Raw genomic sequence first — 14374 nt, 5'->3', positions numbered from 1 at the left:
TTTTTACACCTGCTAGTGCAGGTGATCACAAGACCCTCAAACTGTCCTTGCATGTGGAGTTCACTTGTTAAACCTGCATTCTGCAGCTATGAAGGGTAAGTGCCAGCATTACAGTGCCGAGCGAAAAATAAAATGTTGAGGTCAAATCTCACTTGACCTCTTTGTATCTCCACAGTTGCTGCTCTTGTTCTGTTGCTGAATGTGCATTTAGGCCAATGTTGTTTTGGAGAGGGACCGGTTTTATTCTGCCAGGACATTCCACCAGGTAAGGACTTAGTTGATGTAAGATTCTTTTCTTTCTTCTCATCTCACTCTGTAGAGGTGATTTAAAAAAAGTTACCTGAAAATCACTATACTGCATGATCATCAAACTTTAGAGTAGAATACAGTGTTGCTCTATGTGGCTTCATTTCAGACCTTTAAGTTATAGTAAGTGATGATGATTGTTGACACTGAAGAATACTTGAGAGCCAAACCTGTGGCTGATTACTAGAAATGAAGGGTGCAAAATAGTCTTGACCTATTTATTTTGTTACCTTGAGATTATGATGCTGGTTTTCCTGTGATAATGTGTTCATTTCAGTTTTCTCAAGATCTCGACTTCTTGTTATCTTGGCACAACTAAGTTTATTTCCTCGTGATAATGGGCATAATTTTCATCGTTGTGTTGTTACCTTGTTGTTTTTTATCTCTGCTCTGTAAGGTGACCTTGAGAGTTTTGAAAGGCGCCTTTAAATACAATTTATTATTATTATTATTATTATATTCTAGCCATCTAGAAAACAAAACAAATACCTGAGCTCTGTGATAAGCCAGACCATGATATGCCATGCTGCCATTGCCCACACTAAGGAGGTTAGTTGAGCCATTTTTTTTCTGTTGTGTGCCTTCACAACTCTGAGGATACGAGATAAATAAAGATCTCGAGAAAACAACTGGAAATCACAACATATCAGAGGAAAACTTGAAAATAAATATTAGGGCTTTAGGATTCAGTGCCTTGCACCTCACCCATACTCTCGGTTTATTACTTCAATATTGTGTACTAATCTTTAAAATTTGCAATGGTGATGAAAAAACACAACCAAAGGTGCTTTTATGCTGCTGAAATGAGTTTTTACTTTTTTGATACTCAAGTGGCTCCATCGGCCTGTAGTTCATCATTCATCGCTCTTAAATGTGGTCTAAAGACTCAGTCTTGTGTTGTTACAATGTGCAACACTACCACCAGGTGGCAGCACATCCAGGAATTTGAATGTGTTCAGTAAGAACGTTCAAATTCTGCTCTAGGTGTCACATACAAACGTATGTTTTTACAAAACCCGCTCCTATGATTCCCTCAAATCGGTTGACTTCTTTGATGTATTGCTAATTGTAATTCTAACTCTGCTCTTTTAGCGTTCTTACCCGGTTTTTCCACTCTGGTGATGTTGGTGAAGGACGTTGGCGAGATAACCTCCAATTTGTTACGCAGCGACGACCTCGCCTCTGTGACCAGGCTCAGGATGGAGGGCGCTGGTGTCACAGGGATTGCTGAAGGGGCCTTTAGATCTATGCAGAACCTCACAGCTCTCTCTTTAAACCAGAACCTGCTGACTGATGTTAACCCAAACTGGTTCAGTCATCCTGGTGTTCTCAGTGAGCTCAGTCTCACAGAAAACAAAATCAAGGTTTTGAGTCGCTCCATGTTTAACGGGCTCATTAACCTCAACACGCTCAGTCTGAACAAGAACAGGATCGGAGAAATCCATCTGAATACTTTTAGCTCCCAGAACAGCTTGGCTGAGTTGGACTTGTCTGACAACAACATGACTCAAATCTCACATCAGGTTTTCAGGTTTTTCTCGTCCACATGTAGAATAAGACTACATGGGAACCCCTGGAACTGTTCCTGTGAAGCTGAAGACTTTGTCGACTTCCTGAAAGGTTTGTCAAACTTGACCTGTCTAAGATTAAAGAAATCTGTTATCATCTGACACTTTGAGTGGCTCCTTTTACAGATCTTCAGAGCAAGCTTCTGCTTGACAAACCTTTGGAGGTGACCTGTGAGAGCCCTCCATCATTGATGGGTCAACGTGTGTGGAACGTGTCGGTTTGTGAGACATCACTTCCTTCAAGATCACCATCAGTGACGCAGAGTGTCGAACCCAAAACCATTGATGCCCGTCCAACATCCACTGGTACATCAGGTTGTTCTTTTCTAGTTTCTACTTGATCATGTAAATCCTTCAACCTCATCAAGATAATTTGTGCTTACTATCTCTGTTGTCACCTCCAGAAAAAACATTAACAACGACTCTGTCAAGTACAACACCTGACATTAACACATCAGTCCACTCAACACCCGCTGATCCCCCCACAACAATCTCCTCACACCCTCTTACACATGGTAGTTTCTTCCGTCTCCAGTTTTTTGTTTGATATTTGAAATTATTTGCCGCTAGAATCTAACATTTGCTAAGTATCTTTGTTCTCTTTAGGAACATTTCCAGCACAAACAACATCAGAGACAAAACCCTCTAACCCACCAGGACCCACAGATATCCCCCCAAAAGTCACAACACTGACCGGTACATTTGCTTTATGTTTTTCATATTCCAATTTCTTTACTGATCGAATAGAAGATGACATTTTAAGAGACAATGAATAAAAAACATAAAACATACATATCTCTAAAAGTGGGAATAGAGAATTAGCAAAAAGAAACCAAAAGATGTATTTTACATAGAAACAAGTCCAGTTTTTTTATTTTTTTTTTAGGATAGCACCATCTTGTGGACATTCAGTCCTCACATGTGTCTGCCCTTACAAAAGTTAAACGGCTCTACACTTAAAATGTAATGCAAAACATAAATAAAGAAACCCACTACATTGTACTTAGAGTTTTTAAAGAATGAAGTGTAATGTAAGAGTTCAAGTAAGTTCATTACGGTAAAGTTAGTCTGTAAAATGTTGAATATTATTTTCTGTTCTATTTCTTAGACATTCTGAATGATTGACTTCTCTTTTTCTCATAATTTTACTATCCCTTTCTATTTCGGTACTGGGGCTTTAATCTTCTTAAATGAACCTTTTCTCATAAAGTTGAACTTGAAACATCAGTTTGATAAAACTATAAGATGTGATTATTAGAGCTTTTAGTCTTATCTCATGGCCTTCATCATCAGATAAGAGTTTGGTCTGAACGTCTGACTGAAAACAGTAAGCCACTCTAGAAACATTGATTACTGTTATTCTGCTTTTCTTAAATGACTCTTTTGTACTGATTCTGGGATCTTTTCATTTGATTGGTCATTGTGTTCCTGAAAGCTTAGTACATTTTATAACTTTTATTACTAAATGAATAAGAAGAAAATTGACAAAAAAAAAAATCAATGACTTTAAATTTCTGTTGTTTCTGCTGCCAACTCACATGACATCATCTTCATCAACAGACCATCCTAAACCCTCAGCACCCACACCTGCATCCCCATTGGGATTTTAGAACTCCTGAGAGAAAGAACATCATTGTTACTTTTTTTGTGCCTTGTGTGTCTGTTGTTTCCTCTAGAAACTTGCACAACATCACGACCACAACCAGTTGCTAACATTGTCTGCACATCTGCGGTTGTGATAGGTATGTTAAGTTTTCTTCTGCATTTTAATGCTCGATTGGTTTGAATTGTATCGTCAGAGATTGTTTTAAAAATGACTTTATTCCTGTGCAGCGGTCCTGTCTTCCCTGCTGGTTGTGGTTTGTTTCCTGGTGGTGCTCCATCGAAGAAAATGCAGGAAAAAAACAGTGATGCCTGGGAAAGAAAGCGGGAACGAGGGGAGAGAAAACGGCAGCAGATTGAGTCAGTCGGTGGATCATGCTGAGAAAAGAGGAAACGCTGAAAACAATCAATTTGACACAGAGGCAGGATGTAAGAGATCCTTTACTGGAGTCAGAGCTAAGTCTGCTAATGCTGTTCTCTTTACGTCTCCTTTGTGTGGACCTGTGAAAGATCAGGTGACTTTACACTCCGAGACAAAAACTCAGGCCAAAGGCACAGAGCATCGCGGGGATGAAGCTGACATCGAAGAGGGGGTTAGGATGGAAGATTCAATAAACACCACTGAAGAAAATGCAGAGCAGGCTATAAATATTACAACTCTAGATGAAAACCCTCCATGTGTTTCTGTCAACACTGAACCTGTACCTTATCTGAGCATGGGTACAAACCAGAATGGAAACAATCCTGCAGATTTGAATAAACAGTCCACTGATAATCAAAATAAAAGCTCAAAGATGAGAAAAGTTATGGGAAGGATTTCCACCTGGCCTCCAACTGCAGTTCAGTGGCAAGCTAGATGTAAACTGATAAAGGAGGAGACAGAAGGGTCTGATGTCCTCACTGTTTGGACTCCAAAGCTTCCAGGTGAGATTAAGACCAAATTAAATGATGAAGAACATTCCTCTTATTCTAAACAGGACAAAGGGGAAGATGTAATTGATGAATATCAGACAGATGAGCCCTTAAAAATGAATCTAACTCACATAACTTTGGGGAATTCTCAGTCCCCAAAACCAAATGAAAACAGCACTACTTTCACAAACCCAGAGGAGGATCAAAAAAAGGCTGAGGGGATCCAGGATTTAAACCCATCCAGGAAACCCAATCAGGACAAACGTGGTCAGAATCAGAACCGGACATCTGCAGAGGAGAACGCAAAAATGAGCAGAAGCAGCAACAAGGTAGATCAGAAAAACGATCCAAAGCGAGCTGCGGCGAGCAGACAGATGGCTCCCTCTGGTGGTGCCTCTCCAGATGATGACACGCTGCTGTCTGGAAACGAGTACGCCTTCATGGACCTCCTGCACGAAGTGGTGCAGAACAACGGCCGCTGGACCAGAGAGAGGTGGAGGCAGACACACGTCAACAAGCAGAGCGTTAAAACACAAGTACGGAATGAATTTAAGTAGAGGAGGTTTAAAGCTATGTACACATGTTTAATCGTTTAATTCTGTCACTCTTTAAGTTACTTTAGATCATTTGTATTCTACCTGTTACACTTAAAATGATCTAAAAGAAAGTTATCCCTTAAATGAATTGGCATTTTAGGAGATACATTTAAACTTAAAGTTTATTCCTTAATCCTTGCTTGTCCAGAGTTAAACAAAGTAGATTACCACTGCTCTCATATGTTTCCTTTAAGGAACACACCGTGAGTGTTTCTCCTGTGATAGTCACAGGAGAAAATGGAAATGGTCCAAACAGTTTGAACAGAGGCTAAGATATCCTGTCTTTTAGTAACTTCTTTGGGGAAGAAAGCTCCAAAAACTTTGGTTCCTAAATTTTCCAAGAGACGCCATGATTTCCTGTAGTAGATTCACTTCCTGCCTCTCAGAGCTGCATTCATCAGGTCTGTGTGCTGAGCTGTTTCTTGACATTGCAACACAAAAACAAGATGCAGTTATTTAGTTGAGGCAAAGCAGATATGCTTTATTATTCCCTCAGTATATTTCTGGCTTCATTAAGCTGATAACCTGAGAAGAAACATGGCAGACATTAGACGATGGGAGCATTAAGGGTTCTTGTAAATCACAGAAGATAAATCATTTAATCTAACAGTGTTAGTCTTAACAGACGAAACCTTTCATGCAGCATTACTGAGATGATGTTGTCGCTACATGGGTTCTGTTTTTATAGTAGATGATTTTGAAAGCGTGTTATATGACAGTGGCAACAATAATTCACAAAGCCCTCAGCGGACATGCATCCACACATTCAATTTACTCAGTTTCCCCTTGAAAACAAGTCGTATCTGGTTATTTATCAGAGATCTTGTTTTTCTGTTATACCCAGAGGTACAAAAGCACCAAAAAAAAAACAGAGAAGTTGTCTTATTTTTTTTTCCTAGATCACCAGAAATGAATCTGTTAGCAAGAGGGAAAAGATTTCTGAGATAAATTAATCAGTTCCAATGCAAAGACTAGATGTTATATTTCAATAGAAGAAAAGTAGAGATCTCAAAAAAGCAACCGAAAATAACTCTTTATTATGGGAAGGGGGAGTACGATCAAACGTATATATGCATGTCTGCATGAGGCTTTCTTTAAAGTTGATTTTTTGTTGCCTCTTTATTTTCTGTTTCTTTTGTTAAACTGTCTCTTTACATTTTTCTGTTTTTTTCTTCGCTTCCGTTGAGCGAAAAAGTGCAAGTACCTACTGTACTGTTATCGAGCGATAAAATCAATACTTAGCTATGGGTGATTAATAACATACAATACAATAGAATATATACTATGAGTCTACATGTGTTTCTAACTGATTGTCACTCTTTATCTAAACAATAAACAACAATCAATAAAAAGGTCTTTCATTCATTTTTCTCTGGCTGCATGCAGCATTTATTTGTTCATATTTTATGTCCAAGTACACTCGCTTCTCATTAGAAATAGTACAAAATGGATTAACCCCTTTTTGACATTGACTTAAAAACATAGTGGAGGTAAACATAATACGTCGGCTTTTGGTAACACCTAGACAACATGCATGTTCCATTCATATAAATACACAGTATCAAATAATGGCTCCAACTTGCAAGCAGTTGATAAATTATGGGTTTCTCTAGCTGTTGGACATCACACGTGACGTCCTGCTAAATGTCCAAAAAGAAAATCATCGTTCTTGGCAAGCTTGAATATCAAAACATGCTTTGTAAGGTTTACATGCCCTGTGTGGTTCTGTAATTATGGACAGGAGGAGATCAGTGGTGAACATTGTGGAGACATTAGATTTATCACAAGTGAGGACCGAGGACAACGAATGAGTGAATCTGAACGTCGATCTTATTGTCTGTCAATGATCTCTCACACTTTCACTCCTCAGCTCTCCTGCCCTGTAAACTGACATCTGAGGGGCCGCAGAGCAAAGAGAAAAACTACATCTTAGAGGGACAAACTCAAACATGAAAAGCTTAAACGGACTCCTCTGAAACAACCCAAACATAGCAGATCTCAGAGGAATCAATTCATTTGGGAATACTGTGTCATTCACTTCTTATTCTTTGACTTTGGAAAATAACATTTACCAAAATAAGCTTTCAAACAACTACAATGTAAATCAACTCAATGCGCGACATGACTCTGCATGTTTGTCTTTGCGTCACATGAAAGGTTGAATACTGTCCACCGTGTTGCACAGATTCAGGTTAAAGGGTCTTGCTGTTCTGCTCGTGACATCCCCGCAGAGCTTAGTGCAAAAATAGTTCAAGTCCTCTTTCTTTTTTTTCTTAACACACAGAAGAGACAAAACAAAAGCAGCTGTACTACAACTCACAAAAATGTGCTGAACGTGGAGAATCACAATAAGCAGAAATCAAGGAAACATCACAAAAGTAAAGAAATATCAACGGTAGATCCTGCTGTGGGATGCAAACACTGCTAATGATATTTGAGTCAAGGTAAATGGATAATTTATCTGAAAGTACACTTTTGATGGATACGTTTAAATTATAGGTCAACAAATACGCCCATTTGATTTCTCGCCTGGAGAAGATTGAAACAATTCTCATCTCTTATCGGTCAAAAGTCTTAAACCCCATCGGCTGTAGTCCACCTCTGGAGACCATGTCCAACTTCTTCAACTTCTAAGACTAGTGTAGCGAGTGTTTAGTGCTAAATCCCCTCCAGTCAAAATGTAACCCTCACCCACCTCCAGCCTAACCCTGTTAACAGTCCAATTAGCTACTTGTGAAGCCATCATGTACTCAGATCAAAAGAGAAGCTGAATTCACCCCTTCAGAAATGTCTACAATGTAGATGTTAATTACAGCTCATGAGGAGGGCTTGTAAATAAATAATAAATAATAAGTTACACAGAGGCTTCACTCAGGCTTACTTCAACAAGTTTGCCGAAAGAGCGACATCTTGATTTAGATTTTTTTAAAGTTAAAAGGCAGTTTATCAAGTCGGCCCTCAAAATGAAGAACACTTTTAAAACGCCTGTTTGTTGAGTGGAGGTCGGATCAATCATTTACGATACATTCCAGGAAGTTGGGAAATCTAAGCTCTGATTGGCTTTGCTACTCAGCTTCAAACAGATTGTTTGCTTAGGCTGAACTTGGATAAAGAACGGACTGTTAGCTATACATGCATTCAAATATCTGTTTATAGAGATAAACACTCAGAGTACCGCTGATGAGATGTTATTATGGCAGATTGCTCTCCTTACCGACTGTTTTTTTTCCTGCATACAACAAAGCCAGAAGTCAGAAGACTAGAAAGGGTCAAGTCCATTTACCATTCACCATAAACGGTCTACACTATTCAGACCACAAATTTACTGCAAACAGAAACCAAACACTTCACATACTAGAGTCCAGACCCCGAAATACAGATTCTCCATTTTGACATCTGTAATCTGTAAATAGAGATAGGTCTTTCAGTTATTATACTACAGTCAGAGGACTGTTAGCGTAGCTTAGCTTAAACACTGGAGCAGAGAGAAACAGACAGCCTGGTTTGCCCAAGAATTCCTCAACCCTATAGCTTGTTTTATCCAAAGCTACAATATCCAATTTAGAGTTTTTGCAAAGAATCAACAAAATACAAAACAAAGCATAAGAGTAACATCTGTAAGACTTTGAGGTACAGCTAGCTGCTTTCCTGCTTCACATCGATCACACAGACCTAAGAGTGTTGACAAGCTTCTTCCCCAACACGCTTCAAAATAAAATCCACTTATAATAGTGAACATCTTAAAAAATACAATTTTACAAAATGTTAAATTAAAACAAAATATAGATATGTCTTTTAAAACATGAACAACTTGAAATATAAATACACATTCAGAGAGAATGTTTTGTAAGCAAAGTGAAATGAACCAAGGACCACCAAAATCATTTGATCTTAATTGAGCCTTAATATTCTTCTACCTTGCTCAGCTTTTCTGACCAGAAGAGATCTCTCGTACTGCCCGTCTGATCGCTGATCATTAATCACTTGGGCTCATGTCCGTCAGTCTCTTTTAAGAAAAACACTGATTTCACAAAAGAGGAAAGCTTGGCACAAATGATTATAAAAAATATTTACAAAATAAAAGAATGGCACAGAGTGTAGCAGACATGATTTAGGACACTTAACACATCAAAATGATATAACAATATTCAACCTTTCACAACAATCACAAAACAAATCTGCATCCTAAACGAACCAAAACGAGAGAGAAATGCTAACGATTCTAATATGGCGCATAAAAGTGCCACTACAGTGTGTATATTCATAGGTAAAAAACGTTTGTGCTCATAAAGAAAATGAAATCTCATCTGATTCAAAGAGAGACCAAAAAAAACAGATACTTTGTAATAAAAGAAGAAAAGTGCAGATGAAAGTGTAATTGAATGATAAAAATGCTTAAATTGATAGAAATACGTAGCCTTCACTCGTAGAAAACAGGAGGATGTGGAGGAGGGTTTATTCCCCCCTCATGATTCAGTTCTTGGTGAGTTTTGGTAGAAAGATGAGTAGTTGGGTTGGTTGTAGTCGTGGCAGGAGGGCAACTTCACCCCTGTGATGAATCATGATTTCATATCCTGTACAGTATGTGTGCAAAAATCCAAATACCCAAGAAGATACGGATGAAACGTTGTGAGGGTGTTGTGTGCTAGTACAGCGGGTGGGCTTGGGGAAGTCGGGGTGGTTAACTAGGCACTCTTCATGCATCCTCCTGTAGCAGCTCAGTGGGAAACAGCAGCTCTTTCTGTGGCCGTCTTCAAAACGTTGATTATTTCTGACTCTGAGGCTGAGAGACACATAATGCACATTCATGATGAACTGCTGACCTAAGCCTCCCATCTGTAGGACACAAACCAGCTATCTCACGCCCGGGCTGGGCTTGAACGTTAAGGGTCAGGGTGTGGAGGAGGGTCGAGGGGCTCTCAGAGGTGAGTCTCATCCCTCGTCTCCGTGCCAAAGTCCTGCTGGTTCCTTGTGCCGCGGGCCTGACCCACCTGGGAGTCCTCCGGCATGTGTGCCAGCGGATCGGAGCGGATTATGTACCTAAGAAGACCAAATCAACATCATCATCTGCTATCAAGGAAAAGTAACTGAGGCAAGGGTTTATTTCATATCTTTAAATCTTTGTGTGGACTTGATAGTCACCTTTTGTTTTTTTCTGAGCTCACAATATCAAAAGGTCTTAATGAGTGTAATCGCAGGGTGCGGTGCTTTTGTTGTAAGCAAAGCATTTCTTTGTCATGTTGCTCTTTATGCTGGAGCTTTAGTCCAGCATACTGCTTATTTACAGTCCACTGGACAGAAAAGTACAAGTGTCTTACACAATGTCGTTGAGCTCCAGCATGGTGTCAGGAGGAGGGTTGATGAGGACGTAGGACAGCGTGTTCTGGTGGTCGTTCATCTCGTCTGGAGAAACAAACAGAGGTGATGTTCAGAGCTGCTCTGGAGTCCCCCCCCCCCTCCATGATACAGAACATCAGCCCTTAACATATGAACCCCTCTCGGTTTAATCCTGGACAATGGAAAAGTAATCCTTGAACAGTGTCAGAGCAAGTGCTCAGAAAAAAAAGGTTAAGGGGAAGCTCAGATGGACTGTTCAGTCAGGGGAAGCTTGTTACAGCTGCTATTTACAAGTTTTGAACACATTAATCATGTTTTAGTACGACTACTGCAAGATGTAAGCTTTTTGATTTTTGAAAGTGTCCAAATACATTTGACTTTGATCCTTTTTGTTTTCAAAGCAGGATATTTACAGCTGAGAAAAAATGTCATCAGTTAACGTTTTTAAATGGCCTCAATTTCTATTCAACTTATCCCCCAACATTTTATGGCACTTCAATCTTCATGCGTCAGTCTTTTCTATGTCTGTGTACATTTGATTTGTTACACATTACTTGAAGCATTTAATTATTAATTTTTTTAAATTCCTAAACATTTCTCATTCAGCTTATAAAACAAATCCTAAATCAAACCAATGACTGAGCTCAATGTTTTCTTTTAATCATTACATTAATCATTAAATTGTTTATCATACATAAAGTGAACAGGTGGAACTATTTGACTGCTATGACTATAATTGTTATGTAACCATGGAAACAGTTTTGTACTATGGTTGGCTTATATTTGATTGCACAATCAATAAGGGGAAACTGACTGTAACATTCATTGCCCGGATGAGTCATATAAGAGTGTGTGTGTGTTATTTATATCTGTATGTGTGTGTTCTGAGTGCTCTCTGGCGGCAGCTCCTACTTGCTTTGCGTGTTGGACAGAGGAAGGGAAAGGGTACACATGTGTCGCCATGACAACCCACCTGCTTGTGGCCCTTTATAAAGCCGGGCGGGGAGGGGGGGGAGAGAGAGAAGTGCTAACCGTTACTATCATGGCACTGAGAGGAACACGGGGAGGCCCATGCTGCTGGCCCATGCGCAGCTTCAGAACAGAGCTGACATGCAGACAGCGTCCGCGTCCATCCCCACTGCATTCCTGTTTTTCTCCTGCGCATTCAACACCGCACCAACAGGCTAACGTAAGGCGGCAGGTTGCCATGCCAACGGACAACACTTAGCTCCCCCATACAACCCACCCCGACCAACCCCCAGAGTGACATGTGACACACACCCCACAGACACACAAAAGACATGCTCCAGCATCCGTCAGACTGGACCAAACGCAGAGAGCGACTCAAAACAAACGGAGTGAAGCAGAACACATTGTGAGTGTGAGAGTGGAAGAGGTTCACCTGCAGCTGCAGCAACATCTGGAAGTTTATTTGATGATACTGAAGAGTGGATCAAGTCCCTAGTATGTGGAGATAAATATGTTGAAATGATCTATGAGTATTGAAAAAGAGCGTGCCTATTTGTTTCCCCTCTAAACCCCACTGTAGCTGTTGGTCATAGTCTATCAAATATTGATTATTCCATGGCCATAGAACGCAATCATTTCAACTGATCTATCAGTTACTTTAAGTCCATTTTGAGTGCTTACGTCTACTTTTGTTAAAGGTTTATTGTAAGTACAATACAACACTTCACACTATAGATCTAAAACCTGCAGACAATGCAACACCGCCACTTGACCCCTATCCTCTGTGTCACTCACTGAAATTCAAACCGAAGGCAAAAAGCTCCCCAAACAGTAAAAGAATTTAGTCTAGACTTCACCCAGTCAAATAGTTACATTTAACTTCAACATTTACAGTTAATAAACAACTTCTTAAAACTGGATTTGACTCAAAATGAGTAACTCTAGAAAAGTAGGATTTGCAGATCCTCCATTAATACTTCATAATATACATGTAGTCTAGGATACATACAGTACATCTGTGTTGATATGAAGCCTGTTGTTAGCAACGATAAATGTGGTAAAAATAATCTGCAAACAAAACGTTCAACTAGACGTAAAAGCATTTTTATTTTCCTCCTAAAAACAAGATGTGTTGAGGGAAATAATCTCCAGAAGTATCCCTGGGGTGAAGTAGTCCTGAAGGGAAGTTTCTGCTAATTTGTTGCCCTAATGTTGGACTTTCACATCACTGCAGCTTGGTGAGACTGGAGCTGTGCTTCAAAAATGTTTCATCTGATTTAGGGTGCTGTGACAATTGAAGCTGAGTCTCATAGTCCTTATATGTGATAATCCACTGTGCTGGAGTCACAGAAATATAAAATGTTTTCTTTACTAATATTTGCAGAACACTCTTATTCAAAATATTGTAAACTGCAGGTAACTATATTTACAGTATTACTTGTGTCTAACTTGAAAAAGCACGCACTGAAGTTACAATTCAACTAATCTAATGAACTTTAAGAACTTCATTCTTCTGCTCTATGATTTTCTTACCTACAGTTGTAGCCATGGTATAAATGTGAAAATTGACTTTTGTGCTGGATTAGAGAAAAAAACAGACTAACAGGAAGAGGGAGAGAAAGTTGCTTTTCGTCCTCTTCTAATGTTCACACTTAAATCTAATGGTTCACATTTGATCTGTACATGTAGCCTTCCATCCACAGACATAATGCGTTCCGCTCCACTCTTAAAGCAAAACTCTGATGCCCTGCAGAACTCTAGCTGTTTGGGACGCCACCTCACGGGAACACAATGCAGAAAAGATACCAGACAGAGAGAGAGAGAGAGCGAGAGAGAGAGAGAGAGAGAGAGAGAGAGAGAAAGTTTGGAGCAAGAAAGTGAGAGATTGGCTGCTGATCTACTGCTTACTTTGCCATGACGCACACACACACACATACACACACACACACACACACACACTCATGCGATAAAGTTGCAGTACTGTGATCAACCAGCTAACCTGCCGGCCTGGTCCCCTCTGTATACGGGTGCTCTGAAATGTCCTGCAACTCTAAGCAAGGGCATTCATTGTTAATCTTCAACGGCCTTAATTTGAATTTACAATACTACAAATTGTATATAAATGAAAACAATAAAACATCTTTGTAAAAAAAAAGAAGATACATCTAGATGATTTTCTGATATTAAAGGATGCTGGTGAAAGGACAAGTTCCTTTCTCCACATGATGGACGTAACCACTCACATGTTTGTAAAGGAATTATAAACAGCACATCAGTTACCTTGCAAATATCCTAGATTTACTCGATTCATGACATCGCTCGCAGTGAGATTAGAAACATCCTCTACAAAGCCGAAGGAGGGACAAGAGAGGAGTCAGAGAGAACAGGGAAGCACAAGAACAGAGGAAGAAAGGGGGGAGGAAACAAGAAAAAGAAAACAATCAGGCAGGCAGCAAACCATTTTGCAGATTCAAAAAGAACTTTAAAAAAAAAAAAAAAAAAAAAAAAAAGGGTGAGAGCGATGCAGAGAAGCCATGCATTATGTGAGTGTGCACAGAATCACTTCCAAATGATTCATCTGTCACATGATAATGCTCCTGTCGCAGTAATCCTCACTGACATTCAGAGTTCATAAGAAGGTCTTGAGCTTTTGGGGTTCTTCCTGAAACGTATTCAATCGACATGTTACTTAATATTTATGCAAAACGCCACACATCTGGAGCATGATTCTGCTTCTGTTTTAAAGCGTGAAGCTGGGAGGAAACAGAGAAGTGAGGGGGGGAAACAAAAAGAGCAGAAGAAGAATGCAGGCAATTGCAAAAAAAAAATGTTTTATACCAAATGCAGTTGAGACAAGGTTTGGGCTCCTGCATCTTCATGCATAATGTGCTCACATTCACAGTGTTGGATGATGATGATGATGATGACTATGTACCGATGTGTGTGTTAAATGACACACTGGTGACGAGATGCATGTGTGACACTAATGTGAGAAGAAGAGGTTTAATGGAGGGAAATGAGGATGCAGTGTGTTAATCATGATCTCTACCATCAAGAGCCACACTTCGGTGTCTTGATAGGTCA

At 39.6% G+C, this 14374-nt stretch overlaps 1 protein-coding gene and 1 long non-coding RNA gene across 18 annotated transcripts in view; one reads left to right on the top strand and one right to left on the bottom strand.

The window, feature by feature from the left end:
• The first annotated feature begins 792 nt into the window (after positions 1–792).
• Positions 793–6320, top strand: LOC109991632 (uncharacterized). Its single transcript, XR_010664768.1, has 3 exons — positions 793–2570; positions 3551–3616; positions 3708–6320. It is a non-coding gene; the product is annotated as an uncharacterized lncRNA (long non-coding RNA).
• Positions 6321–6340: 20 nt separating this feature from the next.
• Positions 6341–14374, bottom strand: part of kcnt1b (potassium sodium-activated channel subfamily T member 1b) — a 68879-nt gene continuing 60845 nt past the window's right edge. For 5 of the 17 annotated variants that reach the window (XM_065948276.1, XM_065948288.1, XM_029279342.2 and 2 more), the window contains 5 exons: positions 13571–13633; positions 13290–13340; positions 11295–11306; positions 10303–10387; positions 6341–10024 (listed from right to left, as the gene is read on the bottom strand). In XM_065948276.1, coding sequence (XP_065804348.1) covers positions 9904–10024; positions 10303–10387; positions 11295–11306; positions 13290–13340; positions 13571–13633 — 332 coding nt within the window. In that variant the 3' untranslated portion in view covers positions 6341–9903. Of the gene's footprint in view, positions 10025–10302; positions 10388–11294; positions 11307–11723; positions 11783–13289; positions 13341–13570; positions 13634–13910; positions 13953–14374 lie in introns of those variants that run through there. The other 12 variants (XM_065948309.1, XM_065948313.1, XM_065948315.1 and 9 more) reach the window with 5 other exon arrangements.

Source organism: Labrus bergylta, chromosome 2 (genome assembly GCF_963930695.1).
Source record: "Labrus bergylta chromosome 2, fLabBer1.1, whole genome shotgun sequence".
NCBI lineage: Eukaryota > Metazoa > Chordata > Actinopteri > Labriformes > Labridae > Labrus > Labrus bergylta.
This window is presented reverse-complemented; position numbering and strand designations above follow the sequence as displayed.